At 41.6% G+C, this 21,293-nt stretch overlaps 1 protein-coding gene across 12 annotated transcripts in view; it reads right to left on the reverse strand.

Annotated features, from left to right (window-relative positions):
* RPH3AL (rabphilin 3A like (without C2 domains)) overlaps positions 1-21,293 on the reverse strand; it is a 413,105-nt gene that overhangs the window by 258,992 nt on the left and 132,820 nt on the right. For all 12 annotated transcript variants that reach the window (XM_056556894.1, XM_056556890.1, XM_056556888.1 and 9 more), the window contains one exon: positions 1,129-1,211. In XM_056556894.1, coding sequence (XP_056412869.1) covers positions 1,129-1,205 — 77 coding nt within the window. In that variant the 5' untranslated portion in view covers positions 1,206-1,211. The remainder of the gene's footprint in view (positions 1-1,128; positions 1,212-21,293) is intronic.

The raw sequence follows: 21,293 nt of genomic DNA on the forward strand, positions 1-21,293 counted from the left end.
GGTGAGAGGATAAAATGCAGAATAAATGTGTTACCTTCCTTCTGAGGTTTAAATAACATAATTTTTTTTAGTTGCATTTTACATTATAGATGGTTGGGTAGGTTAGCAGCATTTCACCAACAAATAATTCTCACTATACCCCTATATTAATTCCATAAGGGATGTAGTTTTCTTAAATGGGGGTTACTTGTATGGGATTTATAATACTTTGACACCTTGAATCCTCTGTAATCGTCCTGAATTCTCTACAACTACTACCAACACAGTAGGCCTAAAATACAATTTCTATGCAGAGGAATGGATTGACCTCTCGGATGGATATGTCAGAAGTTGTTTTTAATGACAGTAACACTTTAGGGCTTTGTTTTGAATACTTGGGGAGATTTATCAAAACGTGCAGTGGAAAAGTTGACCAGTTGTCCATAGCAACCAATCAGAATCCTTCTTTTATTTTTCAGAGGCCTTTTAAAAAAAATGGGAAAAAAAAACATTTGATTGGTTGCTATGGGCAACTGGTCAACTTTCCATCTGCACAGATTTTGATAAATCTTCCCCACTGTCACTGCAGACGTGGATCCATGAGGAAGAAGAAGTATGAGTTCTTCCTTTATATTTCCCATTCCTTATGAAGACCATTCTGACTTTGCCTCAAAAAACTGGAAAGTGGAAAAACGGCCTAAATAAACTTTTTTTTCTAATGTTGACAAAAAAAAAATCAGGCTTTTAACAAGATGCAAAAACTTGGTGTGAACCCAGACTTATTCTGCCTTTTACTCTCGAACTCCTGAATCCAATCATCATCCAATACATCATTAGGAGGCTTGACTGCAATGCAAGGGGGCAACATGAATTGCCCCTTTAATCAGCCTTATGTCCCCTATTACAAATGAAGATTTGCAGCCAATGATTTTTAAGCAGATCAAACTAATCCGATTAGCCGACGTCAGCTTAATTGTCGGCTGGCCATACTACATAGAGCAATATCTACCTGTTTGGCCAATAATTGCCCAATAATTGCCCCCATGTCATGCGGCCCTTAATCACCTTTGCTTTTTAAGTTGTTTTTAAGTTGTTGTTTTTTAATTATTATTATAACAATGTCATTAGAATTTGACTGGTAAAACTTACTTGGCTCTGAGGGCTAGTTGTCTGTCATTGGGGCACACCCATTGATCTGCTCCATTGCCAAAAATGGTATCTGTCATGATGATCTGTTATTGAAAATGAAATTTTTTTTCGTAAACATTGATGATATAATATGTACAAAAAATATATATCTCACTGGCCAGGTTAGGTAAGGACTTCATGATGACTTTTTGTACATTGGAACAATGTCTGACAACAAGAATTCCAGCATTGTCACAAGGTATTTGTGACTTTTGTCCTCCATAAGCAAACATTAGGGTTGTCAGTTTTATGTTACATCAATATTACTGCAACCAATAGTTACCATAAAGCCCTACCTAGTGTGCAAACAGCATAATTAGACATCAATACAAAAAATAGTAATTGTTTTTCATTTGCAAGAATCATCTTCATTCATGCAGACTGCATACACAAAATTACAATTACAAATGAAAGTACATAATCCATTACAGGTCCTAAAGGAAAGTAAACTAGAATAATTCTAAGATAATTATAGTAAATCTATGGCTGATACTGATGCATCCTATGTTATTCCACATGTTGTGATAATAGTTTTGCAGAACAGATGCTACTTTGCAGTGTAAAGCATTTAAAATCCAATTTAGTACTTAGTACTTTCTGTACTTTATTGTTCATTCATTCAAACTGCAACAAACCTGACTGGTGAGTGTTTTTTTCCCTAATACATAGGGGCATTTATTTCCATTATGTGGAACCAGTGGCATATTTACCACTGGGCAAACAAGGCACAGGCCTAGGGCAGCAGTTCAAGGGGGGTGGCACCCTATCTTCTCTCTATATTTACAGTTTATATAATCTGTCTGTATACACTGCTCTTGTATATTATATATACAGACTGGCATCTGTTGGATTTTGATCATGGGCCAGAAGCAGCACCGCAGTTGCTAAGGAATGGCTGAGTGCGTCACAAGTCATAGGTAGGAGAGGGGGGTTCCCAGGTTGCAAGGTTTAGGGCAGCACAAACCAAAATACATCACTGTGTGGCACCCTACTGTATTCTGTACTGCTGTTTATTAAATCCATTAAAATATACATTTATAGGAAAAGTCAGACAGAAATATTACACATTAGGCAGTAGAGGTAATATCAATTGTAGAAATAGTTAGATGATTTAATCACATATAAAAATATGATAAGAGTAAAATATAAAAAAATCCGCAGGGCCCATGCGGTTAATAGTAGCCGGACTCAATATTGTTCTCACAGTAGAGATAATAAACAATAACATATACTAAAATAAAAAATAAAATACAGATAATAAAAAACAGTTATTTTTCACTATTGTTGCACTACCGCAGTGCTAGACCGATGTTCACATGGAACTTTCACTCGGCAAGTTTTGAACTATCTGCTGGTTCGCAAGGGGTTAATTGCTATTCCCCTAACTGTTGGACATCCATCTCCACCTGATTTCATCCATTCATCACCATTCTATCACCTATACACAGCCTTGTCATCACTACCACAGGTTAAACCATCTCGGGAGCAATCAACCTATGGTCAGCTGACCTGCAATCAGCTGACCGCGAGAACCGAAAGCTCGCCAGCGCGTGGCCGTGGGGGACATCTGAGACGCCGGCAGGCGCGTGGCTCACAGGAGGACACACTAGAGCATCGGAGGACACTCGGAGGCCCCGACGTGGAGCGGTGAGTGGCACTAAGTGCCGAAAAACTGTTTCCTTTTACAGGCCATCTATGCCTAGTGGCCAAACAGATAGCCATCAAAGCTATATTTAAAGGGAACTGCACACCCGTATATGAGGGGAAACATTTACCATGTCATAGGTGGTTATATCTGTGGAGACTTTTGCCTTTATCCATCACGTTTGTGGAGACTTTTTGCCTTTATTTGCAGGTGGACTTTTTTCATTTACAGGTGGACATCTACCACATTTTCCATTACTAAGTGGAACTACGGTATATCTTTTCATATCTTTTCATTTGAAGGTGGACATCCATTATTTCTGGATCATTCATACATTGCTATTATGATTAACTGATTTTTATTATCTGTATTAAATTTTTTTATTTTAGTATAGGTTATTGTTTATTATCTCTACTGTAAGAACAATATTGAGTCCGGCTACTATTAACCGCATGGGCCCTGCGGGTTATTTTTATTTTTTTTATATTGTATTCTTATCATATTTTATATGTGATTAAATCTAACTATTTCTACATATTGCCGAAGTCCGTCATAGATTTTATTTTTGAGATAGGACACTGAGGCCTTTGGTGTTTTCTTTTCTTCCTTGTACTCTTTCTCTCCTTGGGTGAGGAGGTCACAGTTAACCCCGTGCCCTCTGTTGTGAATTTCACTTCTCCTATTTTCCTTGTAATATCAATTATACCATATATCTTGTCATTAGAACTGTGTCAAATTACTTCTTATACAAATAACATTAACCTCTAATTCACAAATATCTTCAAGGGACATTAAATATTACCCCATCACAACCTTAGATCACCACAGATATTGTTCATTTCTTCATTAACATAGACAACTAATAAAATTAGGTTCTAATCCCTACACCACTCTATGGCACCAAGGTTATTACTAAGAAAACTAGGGGTGCACCAAAATTTTCACTGCCGAAAATTATGGCCGAAAATGGCCCTTTCGGACAAGGGGATTTTAAGCCGATAATTTCAGTGGGCGTGGCTTAACCCCTTCCCAACTCATGACATCCATGTACATCATAGGTCGGGTGAGCAGACTTGACACGGGTCCACAGGTCAGGTCCGCGTCATAAACGGAAGATACCTGCTGCTATCAGCAGCTGACATCTGCCTGTAATGACGCACATCGGAGATTACTCCAATGTCGAACATTTAACTGGTTAACGACCATACCCGGCAGCCCCCTGCTAATTCTTGTAGCTGGGGGTCGCCACTAAAAGCAGACATGCTGCGATCCCCGCGGTTAGCTATTAACCCTTTAGATCGCTGCTGTCAAAGCTGACAGCAGCATCTAAAGTGACATGTAAATGCTCCCTGGTGGTCCACTGGGAAGGATTGCCCTCCCGCAGCATGATTGTGATCCACTGTGGAGGTAGCTGGAGGGCTTACCTCTGCATCATTGGTGTCCATGGCTCTTCATTTGATTGAGCCTGGCTGAAGCAGGCTCAACCATATACATTATATACATTTATAGAAAAAGCCGTACAGAAATATTACATATTAGGCAGTAGAGGTAATATCAATTGTACAATATATCTTGTCATTAGAACTGTGTCAAATTACTTCTTATACAAATAACATTAACCTCTAATTCACAAATATGTTCAAGGGACATTAAATATTACCCCATCACAACCTTAGAACACCACAGATATTGTTCATATCTTCATTACCATAGACAACTAATAAAATTAGGTTCTAACCCCTACACCACTCTATGGCACCAAGGTTATTACTAAGAAAACTAGGGGTGCACCAAAATTTTCAATGCCGAAAATTATCACCCGAAAATGGCCCTTTCGGCCGAGGGGATTTTCAGCCATTAATTCCCTTAACCCCTTCCCGACCCATGATATAGAGAGGAGGATTGCATCCCCCCGCCGTGATAGTGATCCACTGTGGAGGTAGCCGGAGGGCTTACCTCTGCATCATTGGTGTCTGTGGCTCTTCATTTGATTGAGCCTGGCTGAATCAAGCAGGCTCAACCAAAGCACAGATCACAGAGATAAATGGAGGTTTATGGAACTCCATTGATCTGTATGAGGAATCTAATGATTCCTCCTAAAAGTTCCCTAAGCAACTAATAAAGTGTTGAAAAAAAAAGGAAAGTTAAATAAAAATTGAAAAACACCCATTAACCCCTTCCATATTAAAAGTTTAAATCACCCTCCTCTTCCCATTTTCCATATAAAAAATATGAAAAAAATAATAAAACTAAGCATATTTGGTATCGCCATGTGCATAATTGATTCGATAGGTTTGATCCAAATTTATTCACCGCGAATTTCTTTTTTAAAACGGCTAGTTCTGGGCTACAGAGATCCTTAATAGGGGTGTAGAACATTTTGCCTTGTCGTAACACGCATAGGGAGTGTGCTGGTTATGTTATTCAGTATGACATGCATATTACAGGCCTCGCTATTAGAATCACTGCCGCAGAGCGTCTGGATTTGGCAGCAGGGTCGGGAGACCATATGGGATCACAAATAAATAAATTAAAGAGATTTTTAAATTTTATTTAATTTAATTTTAATTTATAAAAAAAAATCTATATTCCTTATCGAGGACCTATTGTAGGGCAAGTCTGGTGAGCATCGTCTATTAAGTCTTTAACCTCTTAAGGACGCCGGGCGTATGAATACGCCCTGCATCCCGAGTCCTTAAGGACGTGGGGCGTATGCATACGCCCGTGGGAATTCCGGTCCCCGCTGCTAGCCGGTTGGGGACTGGACCAGGCACCCCGGCACATTGCCGAGGGGTGTCCTGAGACACCCCCCCCATGTCGGCGATCGCAGAAAATCACGGGCAGAACGGGGGGGATAAGATGGAGGCCGGTACCTGCAAAGAAGATGCGTAGGGACCGTAGATCATCGCAGAGACAGCGGAGATCACATGGCAGGTAGGGAATCGATGGTGGGGGGGGGGGGGAGGAAGGGGGCAGTAAGCCATATTTACTGCTGCCCTTCCTAGTGGGTACCAAACTGCAACTCCCAACATAAAGTGGACATATTGTATTTGTGAAGAAAAATAAGATTTATTTGGAATATCCATTTTCCTTGCAAGCAGAGAGCTTCAAAGTCGAAAAATGCTAAATTTTCAAAATTTTCATGAAATTTGGGGATTTTTCACCAAAAAAGGATGCAAGTAACAACAAAAATTTACCACCAAAATAAAGTAGAATATGTCACGAAAAAACAATCTCAGAATCAGAATATTCGGTAAAAGCGTTTTAGAGTTATTAATGCGTAATGCAGAATTGCGAAAAAGGGCTCAGTCCTTAAGGGGAAAAAGGGCTGCGTCATTAAGGGGTTAAGCCATGCAAGTGTAATTAAACACGGCTGGTACTGTGAAAATGCATATGAAATTGGGAATGTGCCATTTAATCAGTTATAGTTTTTTCTCATCGCTCCAACCTGTTTCCTTTGATTCTTGTGGTAATTCCAGAGCTAATATATGACAAGGACCATAGGGCCTCACAATTGAAAAGATTAAGGGTACGTTCACACGTACGCAGATTTGATGTGCAGGATTTTCTGCTGCAGATTTCAATGTAAACTAAATGACTGAGCACAGCTTCTAATTGACAGTTACAAATGCTGCGCATCAAATCTGCGCAGGATCCTGAAAGTGTGAACGTACCCTAAAAAGATTCTTTTAAAGGGGTAGTCCAGTGGTGAAAAACTTATCCCCTATCCTAAGGATAGGGGATAAGTTTGAGATCGCGGGGGGTCCGACTGCTGGGGCCCCCTGCGATCTCTCTGTACGGGGCCCCGGCTCTCCGCTGAGATAGCGGGTGTCGACCCCCGCACGAAGCGGCGGCTGACACGCCCCCTCAATACATCTCTATGGCAGAGCCGGAGATTGCCGAAGGCAGCGCTTCGGCTCTGCCATAGAGTTGTATTGAGGGGGCGTGTCGGCCGCCGCCTCGTGCGGAGGTCGACACGCCCCCTTCCCGCCGGCTGTCGGGGCTCCATACAGGAGATCTCGGGGGGCCCCAACGGTCGGACCCCCCGCGATCTGCAACTTATCCCCTATCCTTAGGATAGGGGATAAGTTGCTCACCACTGAATCACCACTGGACTACTCCTTTAAATTTAAATTGAAGATTTTGAATAGATTAACAAGCTTAATTTAATGTGCCAGCAGCATGAGGAGATCACATGGTGGCACAATGACACAGCCTGGAGGTGGCAGCAGCCTATGTAGGCCAAAGAGCAGCACAATGACAGAGCCTGGAGGTGGCATCAGCATGGAGAGACCATATGGCGGCAGAATGACACAGCTTGGAGGTGGCGGCAGCCTATGTAGGCTGCAGAGCGGCACAATGTCAGAGCTTGGAGGTGCCAGCAGCATGACGATACCATAGAGCGGCACAATGACAGAGTCTGGAGGTGGCAGCAGGGTTGGGAGACAATATGGCGTCACAATTGAAGAGATTAAAGACATTTTTGAGATGTCATTTGAAGATTTTGAAGAGATTCAAGGGGTACTCTGGTGGAAAACATATTTTTTTTTTTTTTTTTATGAACTGGTGCCAGAAAGTTAAACAGATTTGTAAATTACTTCTATTAAAAAGTCTTAAATGGGTACTCTTCTGGAAAACATTTTCTTTAAAATTATCTGGTGCCAGAAAGTTAAACAGATTTGTAAATTACTTCTATTAAAAAATCCCAATCCTTCCAGTACTTATAATACACAGGAAGTACTCCAGTGTATAATACACAGGAAGTTCTTTTCTTTTTGAATTTCCTTTCTGCCTGATCACAAGTGCTCTCTGCTGACACCTCTGTCAATTTTAGGAACTGTCCAGAGTAGGAGCAAATCCCCATAGCAAACCTCTCTTGCTTTGGACAATTCCTGACACAGACAGAGTTGTCAATAGAGACACTTGTGGTCAGGCAGAAAGAAAGTTCAAAAAGAAAAGAACTTCCTGTGGAGCATACAGCAGCTGATAGGTACTGGAAGGATTGCTATTTTTTAATAGAAGTAGTTTACAAGTCTGTTTAACTTTCTGGCACCAGGTGAATGAAAAGAAAATGTTTTCAAGTGGAGTACCCCTTTAATCCTACCAGTACTTATTAGCAGTGTATACTACAGAGGAAATTATTTTCTTTTTGAATTTCTTTTCTGTCTGTCCACAGTGCTCTCTGCTGAAACCTCTGTCTGTGTGTGTCAGGAACTGTCCAGAGAAACATAGGTTTGCTATGGGGATTTTCTCCTGCTCTGGACAGTTCCTGACATGGACAGAGGTGTCAGCAGAGAGCAATGTGATCATAACAGAAAAGAAATCCAAAAAGAAAATAATTTCCTCTGTAGTATACAGCAGCTGGTAAGTACTGGAAGGATTAAGACTTTTTTTTAATAGAAGTAATTTACAAATCTGTTTAAATTTCTGGCACCAGTTGATTAAAAAAGACCTAAAAAATTTTTTTTCCACTGGAGTACCCTTTTAACAAGTTTAATGTGCCAGCAGCATGAGGAGATCACATGGCGGCAAAATGACACAGCCTGGAAGTGGCGGCAGCCTATCTAAGCCACAGAGCAGCACAATGACAGGGCCTGGAAGTGGCATCAGCATAAGGAGACCATATGGCAGCACAATGACAGAGCCTGGAGGTGGCAGCATCAGCATGAGGAGACCACATGGCAGCACAATGACAGAGCCTGGAGGTGGCAGCATAGGCCTGAGGAGACCATATGGTGGCACAATGACAGAGCCTGGAGGTGGCAGCATCAGCATGAGGAGACCAGACCATTTGGCGGCAAAATGACAGAGCATGGAGGTGGCAGCAGCAGCATGAGGGCCATGCCAACTGAGGGTTGAGTCTGAGGAACCCACCGACTGTTGACTGGGGGTGTCGGATGTCACGAGATGAAGTGGTTGACTGAGTGAACCAATCAATCATGGCTGCTGGTCGAGACACGACCGCTAGCTGACACCGGGAGCTCAGACCTCTCTCTGCAACTCCTGCTGCCATGCCCCCTACTCTGCTGTGACCTCTGCCTGCGCCTGATAAATTTAAGCCTCTGCCACTCCTCTGTGCACGTCCTGGCACTCCTCTGCCTGACATACTTGTACAACAGCTAAGTGTGTATATATTAAACTTATGATAGCAAAATACACCCCAGTACAGTTACACCTGAATATGGTGTCAAAAGCAGGTGTGTAGGTAATTCTGGCCTCAATAACTGGCCCCTATGAGTTTAACAGGAAAAAATGTAAAAGCACTGAGTGCGTATATATTACACTTATGATAGGAAAATACACCCCAGTACGGTTACACCTGAATTATGAATTAGGCAATAGAAGCAGTTTTTGTATGTAGATAATTCTGGCCTTTAACAATAAAGGGCCCCTATGAGTTTAACAGGAAAAAATGTAAAAGCACTGAGTGCGTATATATTATACTTATGATAGGAAAATACACCCCAGAACGGTTACACCTGAATTAGGTGTTAAAAGCAGGTATGTAGGTATTTATGGCCTTTAACAAACACTGGCCCCTATGAGTTTAACAGGAAAAAACGTAAAATCGCTGAGTGCGTATATATTACACTTAGGATAGCAAAATACGCCCCAGTACGGTTACACTTGAATTAGGAGTTAAAGGCAGGTGACCAGGTCTTTTAGTGCTCACACTAACTGTCCCCTCTATTAGCTTTAGAGTAACAAACCCCAGTACAGTTGCAACATAAAGTGTACTCTCTCTCTCTCCTGTCCCTGTCTATCTGCCTGCCTGCAGTAATGTGGGCTTCAGGTGAATTGATTCACCACTGTAAAGATCTTTTTTCTCAGTAACACACACAGACAGACACTGTCTGCTCTCTCAGGAGAAAATCCCAGCAATGCCTATCTGCAGCGATGGCTGCCCAATATAAAGGGCTGTGACATCACAGGGCTGGCTGGCTGCTGATAGGCTGCTTGCTGCATGTGATTAAGGGTGATCCCGCTTACCTGCTTTCCCAAAGTTCCTTGCCAAATGTCCTCACAAGTGTAGCCACCGTTTTAGATCCCCTGGCCTGGACTGCACAAAATGGAATTTAATGAAGCGATTTGTTTTATCGAATCGAGGCGATATTCGGATTCGTTACGAATCAAATTTTTCAGGAAATTTGTAACGAATTCGGATTTGTCCGATTCAATCCGCTCATCTCTAAATAAGATGTCTGATCCCAGGGCTCAGTTCACACGGCGGAATTTCCGTGACCGAACTTCCCACGCGGATCTGAATTCTAGTGGAAGATTAAACATGTTCAATCTTCCAGCCAAATCCACCATAAAAGTCCAGTTTTTTAATGGAAAAGCGATTATGTATGTGGCTAAGTACTGATTCCAGATAACTTCGGCTGCAGGTTACCTCAAAAATACTACAACATTACCATACAAACCGGATGGCATGACTGGCATTTCCCTGGTATAAATAATTTTTAAATGCATCGCCCCAAAGGGACATCCATGCTTTTGGATACAATGTATGGGTATGTATAGCAATAACTGAGAATATGAGGGATGATCAAGAAGCAGTAGAGAAATTACAAAATTTCACATATTTAAAGGGTAACTCTCATTACAACTAATTTTTCTATTGCACTCCTTATGGTAAATAAATAAAAAATATTTCCAATATACTTTGTTGAAAAAAAAGTTTTCTGTTTCATTTGTGCTTAAAAAAGCTCAAGAGCACATTTTCCCCCATCTCATACAGAGACTTTGGACAGAAGCCTAAACTGCCATATGCTGTTGGTTGGACCCCCCCCCCCCCCCCCTCAGCACTCCAGGCTGCACTTCCTGTGTTTGGGCTTCGGTCCAAAGTCTGTGAATGAGATGGGGGAAAATGTGCTCTTGAGCTTTTTTAAGCACAAATAAAACATAGAAAATTTCATTTTTTTTCAAACAAAGTAAATTAGAAATATTTTTTATTTACCATAAGGAGTGCAATAGCAAAAAATAGTTTTAATGAGAGTGCCCATTTAACATAAAGCTAAATAATATCAAGCCCTGTAAATAAGAATTATTATTACAGGTCCCTAGTGAACAGGTTGACATGAGACATTAAATGTCAAGTCCATTTTAGCTCCACTTCCTGGAAACATGCTCACTGAAGAGCCATCCTGCATCCTGTGAATGGGATCGTATGACTGAATAATTAGCAGGTGCTGCTGTTGTCAAGGTGACCCGGCTTAAGTACTGCATTCTGCATAATGTTTCGTGCTGCTTCTCAAAACTATTTACTGATAGCAGTGGCGGCTGTCATTACAAAATCCAGTAATCTACAATTATCCTAGAACATAAACCAAGTGGATGTTTATTGATCTAGTGGAATCAAGTGGAGAGAAACTCTTATGCAGCAGCGTCCCATCGTTTCTAATAGGTTTCTGCTGCACCATGCACACTGTAAAACTTCCAAGGCTGAAATCTCTGCCGCAGAAATTTGAATTCCAGACTCCACTGAATGAATGAACATTTTCAATCTCTCAAGGGAATCTGCTTGGACATGCATTGCTGTCAATGGAGACGGCACGTCCTAGCGCTGACAGATTGATGGAATCCCTGCCCAGAAGGTATTTCACCATCTGAGTGTGCCCTTAATCTAACACTGAGAAAATGGAGAGGAAAATTTGCTCGCTGTAATCCTCTTTCTGCTCCATAGTAAAACAAAGCAGAATTTGTGCTTATTTGGCATGGAATTTAAAGCAGAATTTGGCTCCGAAATCAAAGTCCTATTGACCACAGAAATTAACTTACAGATTCTTACAGAAGAATGGATAAGTATATTTTTCAAGTGTAATTCAGTTCTGTCTTAAATTTCTGAGTGGACATTATTCTATATGAACAGAGTCCAAGAAATCCCATTAAAAACCAATGGGAGTCTGATTCAAGCAGGAATTCCACCTGAAATTCCTGAATTAGTCTTAGGGCATGTGCACACTGAGGAAAATAACAAGGAAAATTTTGCCACTGAAATTTTGGAGTAAAAACCTCTTTGGCTGGGTTCACACAGCAGAACTTTCAGAAATGGGAAATGGGACAGTGGAATCCACATTCAAATAAACCGGTGGATTTCTGCAAGGAAACTCTGCCATGTAAACATAGTCATAGAGGTAATTCTGGCAGGTGAACCCAGACCTTTCTGCTCCATCCTAAAATAAAGTATGAATTAAGTAGAATCACACTAGGTTCACACTGAGAATGTTACGGCTGAAAACATTTTGACCAACTATTCCAAGTGCACCAGCGCCAACTGAATCAGTAGACACCAGGACCGCACGGAGACAGACGGCAATTTCTGCCAAGAAGATTCCCTCTAAAGACCATTCTTTTGGTGGCCGAATTTCAGCGGGGGAATATCTGCCTATAAAATTTGGTAGTGTGCACTGAGCATCGGAATCCCATTGCCATCAATGCGACTTTGCTGCATCAGAATTTCCGAGGAGATTTTCAAAATGGAATTCTGCTCGGAAATTCCCTAGTGTGAATCAAGTCTCAGAGCTTATTTAGTGCCCAATTTGGCAGGGAATTTGGGGCGGAATACAAGTCCCATTGACTTCATGGGATTTTACTTGAGGATTCCGCCTCGAGTAATTCTTTAACCCCTTAACGACAATGGATGTGAATGTATATCCTGGCACCCTTGTACTCCACCCTAGACATCTTATCCCCTATCTATCTATCTATCTATCTATCTACGATAGGGGATAAGCTGTCTGATCGCTGGGGTCCGGCCAGGTCCCAGGTGTGTGCACGGAGATTGTGGATGGTCCCAGCGGCTGGAACCCGATGAGACGACATCTTATCCTCTATCGTTTGAATAAAGGGTTAAAAGATGTCTAGAAGCGGAGTACCCCTTTAACTAACAAGACATACATTTATGTCATGTACATGAGCTTTGTTCTCTTCGTGCACAGGGACCCGCTGGTAATGGCAGAAATCAGCGATAATGGTGGACATCTGTCTCTACAACACCCATCTCCAGCGTGAGACCTAGTGTAATGCGATTCTATGGAGCAAGGTGCTGACAGAGTGGAAATCTTTATCTCCCGTATAATTACACACAAATGAGGGCTCATTTTTTGTGCCATTATCTGTACTATTTTTGTTTTTATGGGATTTTGTAAGCATTTTTTTTTACATTTTATTCTGACATATGATGGGACCAAAATCAGCAATTCTGATTTGGTATTTTTTTTACATTTATGTCATATTCCTACACAAGGGTTTCATTTTATTTGTTTATTATTTTGTTTAAATTGGAACAGGGGGTGATTTCAATTTTTAATAGGGGGGTGTTTATACATATTTTTATACTTATTTTATGTTTTTAAGTCTCCCATAGGAGACTATTATATGTAATCATTAGACATGTACAGTACTATATAATAACATAGAGGGTTTATTGAGTTTAATGTGCTAAACGTAGTCAACCAGGTACATGTTTAGTCCATGTTCCTCACGTATACATTTATCTTGCGGGACTGAAGAGCGTTACTGTCTGCGACTATGTTTGACCCATTAAACTCAATAGGCTCTCTGGTGGAGATTTATCAACACCTGTGCAGAGCAAAAGTGGCGCAGTTACGCATAGCAACCAGATTGCTTCTTTTATATTTCCAAGGTGTTTTTAAAAATTAAAGAAGCAATCTGATTGGTTGCTATGGGCAACTGTACCACTTTTGCTCTGCACAGGTTTTGATAATTTCCTCCCCCTGTCACTACACTGCAGTATATGTCAGCATCCCTTTTGGGTCAGGTTTGTCAACATATATACCAAACAGATAGGACAACACGGTGTAAACCTAGCCTAAAACACACTTCCAGAAATCTGGTAAAAGTAGTGTGTATCTGCTGTGACACTCCATTTGAACTAACAGCTTAAAGTTAAAGGTGGAAAAACATATATTTTTTTTAATCAACTGGTGCCAGAAAGTTACGGTACACAGATTTGTAAATTACTTCTATTTAAAGTTCTTAATCCTTCCAGTACTTATCAGCTGCTGTATGCTCCACAGGAAGTTCTTTTCTTTTTTAAATGTATTTTCTGTCTGACCACAGTGCTCTCTGCTGACACTTCTGTCCATGTTAGGAACTGTCCAGAGCAGGAGAGGTTTGCTATGTGGGTTTGCTCCTGCTCTGGACAAAAAAAAAAAAGCACACCTGTCAGGAAATACAAACCACCTAGGGCTCATTAGTGTCTCTAATGCTTTCCTAAATGAAAAGCTATTCAAAAAAGCAAAGGAAATAACACAAAAGAAACCAAAACATACAAAATAAAATGCATTAGGAATTGTAGACAAACACTACTTCACAACTATTGAAATATGCTATTTAGCATTCATTCCTCAATACAGAGTTTTCAAGAGTGCTACTGTATCCACAAAGCTGTAGCTGATGCAAAATATTACTCACCCAGTAGTTTAATCCTGAGTAATGAGGCACAGACTTCCGTCACTGACAGTACATTAAGGAAGTAATGTTGTACAAACAAACGTTACACCTGAGCTCTCCGTATGGGACTTGTACTGTTTGGATTCACCACCATGTTTATGTGGAATAGAAAGGAAGTTGAAAGATTCATTGTACCTTATTATGGAATCCTGCACAAAAACCAGTTTTACAAGTAAATTTGAGAACTGGAGGAGTAAGGTGAATGTTCATTTAGTTTATGCTTGCCAAGCCTAAACAATGCATGTTTTATTTTTATTTTTTTCTTAAGGTGATACAGAAAACCTATATGTGAACAGGGAATCTAAATGTAAAGAATATTTAGGGGGATTTATGTAGAGGCGCACACCTATACGTAAATCCCTGTGCATCTGAGGCTGCCTGTGTGTCCTCGCTGAAATCTCTTCCAGTTCTAAGCTGGCGGAGAATTTAACTACAGTGCACACTTGCTAGACCATGCCTCCTTTGAATAATACCACACCCGCTTCACCCAAAAACTACACCCTTTCGTCATCCACAGCACAAAACTTGAAAAATCTGCAAGATTTTTGGGCTGAGCTGTAGCTCGTGCAAGTTACCCCATGGTCTTCAAGAAAGTTTGTTAGAACAAATGTCTAGATACATCCCTTAGACCAGTGATGGGCACAAGGCCATAGGTCGCCAGGCGGGACACAAGGAACTTTAAAAACACAAAGGCCTCCAAGAGGTAGTGCACGCAGGGACGTCAATGACGTCCCGTGCGTGCGCCCATAGGAACGCAGGAGCAGAGCATCGGAGCATCAAGGAGGACGACGTGCGATAGCCGGCATGGTAAGTTACCAGCTACACTTCAGCTTCGATGCTCCGACTACCGCTCCTCTGGTCCCGGGACCTACTGCTACAGTAGATCGTGACCCCTGACCGGAGGAGCAGTACACAGACATACAACCTCCAGCCATACACTGTATATGGCTGAAGGCTGTATGTCTGTGGGGGAACTATACTGCACCTAATGTGGGGGAACATACTGCCAACCTAATGTGGGGGAACTATACTGCCTACCTAATGTGGGGGAACTACAACCTAATGTGGGGGAACATACTGCCTAAATAAGTTGTTTTTTCTAAACTTAAACCTCAGTATTATGATTTAATTGCTGTGCTGGCACTTTGAGGGGAAAAAAGTTGGCGTGCATTAAAGTTTGGGCACTCGGGCTCAAAAAGGTTCGCCATCACTGCCTTAGGCTATGTTTCCACTTGGGCCAAATCCGACCCAAAAAACGAAATGTCACCCCTGCCACACAACATTGTATCGCTGAAGCCAGATGTTGAGACTATTCTTAGAAATCCTCACACATAGAAGTGTATGGAGAAGAAAAACGCAGTTAGTGGCAGCACCTATGTAGGTAAGCAGTAATGCATACAGCACTATAATGACAGGAGTCCCTGCTTTGATAAGGGCTGAGCTGTGCAAGCAACTATACAGCTGGGGGTACAGTTCAGTATATGCAGTAGGTACACTCCTGCCCAGCATGGAAAAAGCATAGAAAAAAAAAAACCTCAGTGCAAATCAAGCCTTACAAAAACCTATTCATTGCTTACAAAAGTATGAGTATGAACCCAACCCTGCCCAAAAGGAGCTCAGCTATAACAGGAACCAAGCACATAAATAGCAGGTAAACATCATCTATAGGTACTGGTTTACTGTACATGTCACATTTATTCTTACAAACGTAGACACTAACACTTTTAAATGATAAAAGCAATATCCAGAAAGTGGGTGCTGAACAGCTTCCCCAAATATTAAAACAAGTTGTCTGGTTTACAATCAATTACAGGACACACTGTGATTGCCTTAATGTAGCTTCTCATACTACTGGGGCCCTTTCTGGACCCCTGGTTACTTCTTTTTGAATAGGAGCCATATTACATCATTTCCTGACCTCACTATATATACATCCATTGTGAATTTTACTTCTACTGTACCTGATCCACCTACGTGTTTTCCGGTTGTATCTGAGACATCTCATTTTGTATTGCTTTATACATACACACCTGGTATTTTATCTTTATTGAAATCAGTCACATATGTGTGACGCTTTTTAACATTTTGGATATACTAATAAAATTTTGCATATTTATCAGTAGCAATTGCTCCTTGTTTGAGTTTTTCTCTTTCTCTGTATAAAATAGTTTATGGAGCTATACTGATTTACGACTTATAGACCCCTTGCACCTAGTACATATCATGAAAAATAGAGCACAATATATACCTAATTGGTGCAGTTTATCCTTTTTGTGTTTAATTGCCAGTTAAATAATGTAGACAAGTCACACGTTTTTGTACTAACATCATTTGAGCAAAAAAACTGCAACTTTTTGCCAATTTTAGGTTTACAAATTGCAAAATGAAAACTAAAAACGACAGTAAAATAGGTATAAAATAAAAAATGTCATTCTTCTATTACTATTTGAAACTGATGTAATACAGTTACAAACCACAAGGCAAATGCAACATAACTATATTGTGTGATTCCGCTGCAGCAGAGTCCTCTTGAATTCAACGGGATTCTGCTGCACTGTGGACACGGCAGAATTTCCATGCCAGATGTTTTCGGCACGGAAATTCCATTTTCCCGGTCTGCACAAAGAATGAAAACGTTCATTCTTTGCGCGGAGTCTGCACGGAATGCAGGCCGTCTACGAGAAGGTGCATTCCTGTGCGGTCCTAGTGCCGGCACCTATGCAAGTGCTCCACAGTGTCCGGAATGTCTGCACGGGTGAATCACCGTGCGGACATTCCGTTGTGTGAAGATAGCCTTTAGATGGCATAAAATGTGCGGAATGTTCACCTGGGAAACACTGGCAGACATTCCGCGCGTTTTCATGTTCCAGCAGCTCTAAAAGTGGCCCATCTCCATAGATCTGTTCATTGTTTCTGCAGATGCCAGAATCTGGATTTCCGCGTCAGATGTTGCTACCAGGGAAACTCCGCCATTTGCACATATAAGCAAACATGGTACCAAAACAAACTACAGATGATGGCGCAAAAAATTAGTCCTCACACACCCCTGAATAAGGAAAACTAAAGTAAGAGGTGGTCAAAATAGGGCAATTTTAAACATACTGATTTTGAATAAAAAAAAGTTTCAGATTTTTTAAAAGCAGTACAATAATAGAACTGAACTTCATGTAAGAAAAAATGCACATCGGCACTCACCTGTAAAACATAGCCTTTATTGTGTCATCTTCATAAAATACAGCCGGCCTGGTGCGAATGCGAGCAGGGAGCGCAGCAGCCGAAGCTGTGCGGGTGAGCGGCAAACAGCTGGTTTCGCGGGTGAATCCGCTTCCTCTGGCCTCTACTGTCGTCACATCCAGGTAGGTATTTACCATATTGGGATGTGTGACGTAACCCAGGGGGGAGGGCACTCGGGGTGAGTGTCGGAGAGGATAACATGCAAATTACAGAAAGACACCTAATTTATAAAAGCATGAGAAAGAACAAAAATGAATGCGAAAATCATGACAAAGTTACAAAGTGTTAAATGGAAAAATATCCTGACAGGGATGTGTAGAAAATCAAAGATCAAGATCAAGGGGGGGATTATAGAAAGACAGTTCGTTTCGGTCATTCAAACCCAGAATGCCGAGTGCGTCCGTGCGCATTATCCAGACAGCCTCCCGCTGTCTCAGGATCAGTTCCTTCATGTCTCCGGTCGCGGTGATCCTTTCGATGCCACAGAAGGTGAAATGCTCAGGGTTACTTCCATGCTGGGATGGCATGTGGTCGTTGAGCCTTGCAGATCCAATGCCGGTTATCAGAGATCTCGTGTTCCCGAAAGCGTGAAAACAAGCAGCGCTTGGTGGAGCCGATGTAGTAGAAGTTACAGGGGCACAGAAGGGCATAGACTACCCATTCTGAACGGCAACTGATGAATTCTTTTATTATAATTTCAGTGCCTCCCAGTCTTAGAAAAGCTCCTTTTCGGAGCTGAGGACAGTGGATACAGGAGCCACATCTGTAGTTACCCTTCAAATCATTTTTTTCTAACCAATTCTCATTGGGAGCTTTAGAGGAGAAAGTGGATGACACCAGGAGATTTTTCAGGCTAGTACTGCGCCTGAAGGTGACCAGTGGTTTTTTCTTTGCAACATCCTGAAGAATAGGATTACGTTCCAGGATGTGCCCGTTTTTATGCAAAGTTATTTTTATGATGTCAGATAAAGGGTTAAACTGAAAGGAGAACACAAATTGCTTATCTTTTTCTTTTTTCTGTTTCTTCTTTTTGTAGGTTTTGTGCACTAAATCCGTGCGGGGGATACTGCTTACTTTTTCGAGTGCGGACAGCAGCAATTTTTTAGGATACCCTCTCTGAGTAAAGCCTCAGTACTGTTGATTTTCCTTAGTCGCAATAGAGCGGTCCCTCCAGCCTATCTAATTGCATCACTTGCAACCGCTGGAGGCTCATAAATCATGTCACACACGGATACAAATGAAGAGGGAGAAGGCGATACCGGCCATCTAGCCGAAGCCTTAAGTGTGGGAAGGGAAAATGTGGAGGAGTTTTTTGAGGAATGCAACCTCAAGGACGATATCCAAGTAATGAGCACAAGAAATTTGGAATACCGTATCACCAACCTCGCTGAGAAAGAAATACGTCTATTTTGGACAGTTAAATCACTTAAATCATACGCCAACTGCAATAGAATACCTAGAGGGTTAAGACAGTTCAAAGAAAGATCACAGTTTCAACATGATCCTTCATTTCAAGCTCGCTGGAAAGATATCCAAATAGAAAGCGCTACCAAGATGCTACATCTGGTACTCTCCAGGAATGAAGAGGAATACAATACCACCACCACAGAGCTAAGTAAATGCAATATAGAGCTCAGGAAGCGACTTATGGACGGACAAGTACAACAATTCTTTCAAAAACTAGAAAAGAAATTAATACTGGTGCAAGCAGAGATTAAAGAGCGTAAAAAAGACAAGTTTCTAAGGGATAAAGCCGATTACGATAGCAACCGTATTTTCACTTGGCGACAAGAAAGAGAGAAAAAAAGGAGAGCATCTAATAAAAGGAATCAACGTAATAAGAATAAAAATAAGGAATACTGGACCTCAGACACCGACTCCAGTTCTACAGAAGATGTCAGAACATCTGAAGACTTTAAGGACACACAAAATGAGGGATCAAAAAACGCAAACGCCCCTCCGGAAGGCGCATCCGGCGGGGCAGAGGCAAAAAAACAACAACAAAAACCAGCACAGAGACCGAAGAGACAGGTCCCCTGGAGCAAGAAGTCCTAGCTCCTACCCCCACTATTGTGATAAACCTCTCTAATGTGGAACTGGATGATGACTGTATACAACTGTTATCTAAAGGACTTAACTATTGCCTACCTGCTAAATTTGATCATGTCAGCTTCGAGGTGGATCTTTTTAAAGGCATCCGTCGGATGAACCTTTTTAAGTTTTTTTAAATCAATAACAGTACCAACACTGCCAAAAAGAAAAAAGAAGAAAAAGAAGGTGAAATTCCTACTACAATAGGACCACTCGGTTTCTTCGCCCCCTCTACTCTCTCCACAAGAGAGAACATGTCTTTTGGACCTGCTGGAGGTGGAACAAGGCACCACTACACCTTCAGATGACACCATTAACATCAGTGATTTTATCGGTGGCAACCCATCCACGTTCACACCGTAAATACAACCCGGCAGCAGCCTGGAATCATTCTCAGCACAAGTAGTGAAGGAGGTGAAATCCCTGATTTGTCCTACAGCTCCCGGCAATCTGACCGAAAAAGAAACGAGCATTAAAATGGCTACGCTCCCGGTCAGATTTCATCATCAAGAAAGCAGATTAAGGGGGCAGCGTAGTAGTCATGTCCAAAGACTATTACGTGAAGGAGGCGCACAGACAATTAAAATTATGAGGACACCTATCTCCCTCTTAAATCTGACCCCACCACAAAAATCCTAGCCAAACTACGGAGCTACCTGCATAAAATGTAGAATTGGGTATCATCAGCAAGAATAAAGCTGAAAAATTAGTACCAACTCACGCCAGTAAGCCGCAATGGTACTTTTTACCCAAGATTCACAAGAGTCTTGACTCCCCCCACTGGCAGGCCAATTGTGGCAGGCATCAGGGCCCCACTAGAGTATTTGTCTAGTTACCTTGACTGGATACTGCGTCCTATCCTTCAAGATATTCCTTCATACCTGAAGGATACAGATAATTTTCTCCTCCTACTTGAAGACTTCCATTGGGAAAATACTTACAACATGGCTACCATAGACCTGGAGAGCCTTTACACCCGGATCCCCCAGGATCTGGGGGTCCGGGCAGTAAGAGACTTTCTGCTCACCGCAGAAAAAAAGCACTGAATAAGTGGACTTTGTCACTAAAGGACTGGAGATGGTCCTAGGAAACAATTGTTTCATGTTTGATGGCGATTGGTATACCCAAAGGACAGGAACCCAAAGGACAGGAACTGCGATGGGGACACCAGTGGCATGTTAATTTGCAAATCTCTACCTTGCTGCCCTGGAACAGAAAATGATTTACAACCTCAGTAATCCTTTCATTAAAAAATCTGAGACTGTACACCCGCTATGTGGATGACGTGTTCATTATTTGGGAAGGGGACGAAACCGATTTCCCCATGTTCCTTAAATATCTCAATGAACAAAACCACATGAATATGTTTTTCACGAGCAAATTTGCCACCAAAATTATCGATTTTCTTGATGTGGAAGTCCGCATCATTGATGGCTCCATCACCACCACTGGCTACAGGAAGCAGACGGCAACTAATTCTTACTTGCATTTCAACAGCTACCATCCAGCCCACACTAAAAATTCTCTACCTTATAGTCAGCTATTGCAACTAAGGAAAATCAACAGTACTGAGGCTCAGTTCAAATCCCAAGCAGATAAACTCATCACCCGCTTTACTCAGAGAGGGTATCCTAAAAAAATTGTTGCTGTCTGCACTCGAAAAAGTAAGCAGTATCCC

Source organism: Hyla sarda, chromosome 2 (assembly GCF_029499605.1).
Source record: "Hyla sarda isolate aHylSar1 chromosome 2, aHylSar1.hap1, whole genome shotgun sequence".
NCBI lineage: Eukaryota > Metazoa > Chordata > Amphibia > Anura > Hylidae > Hyla > Hyla sarda.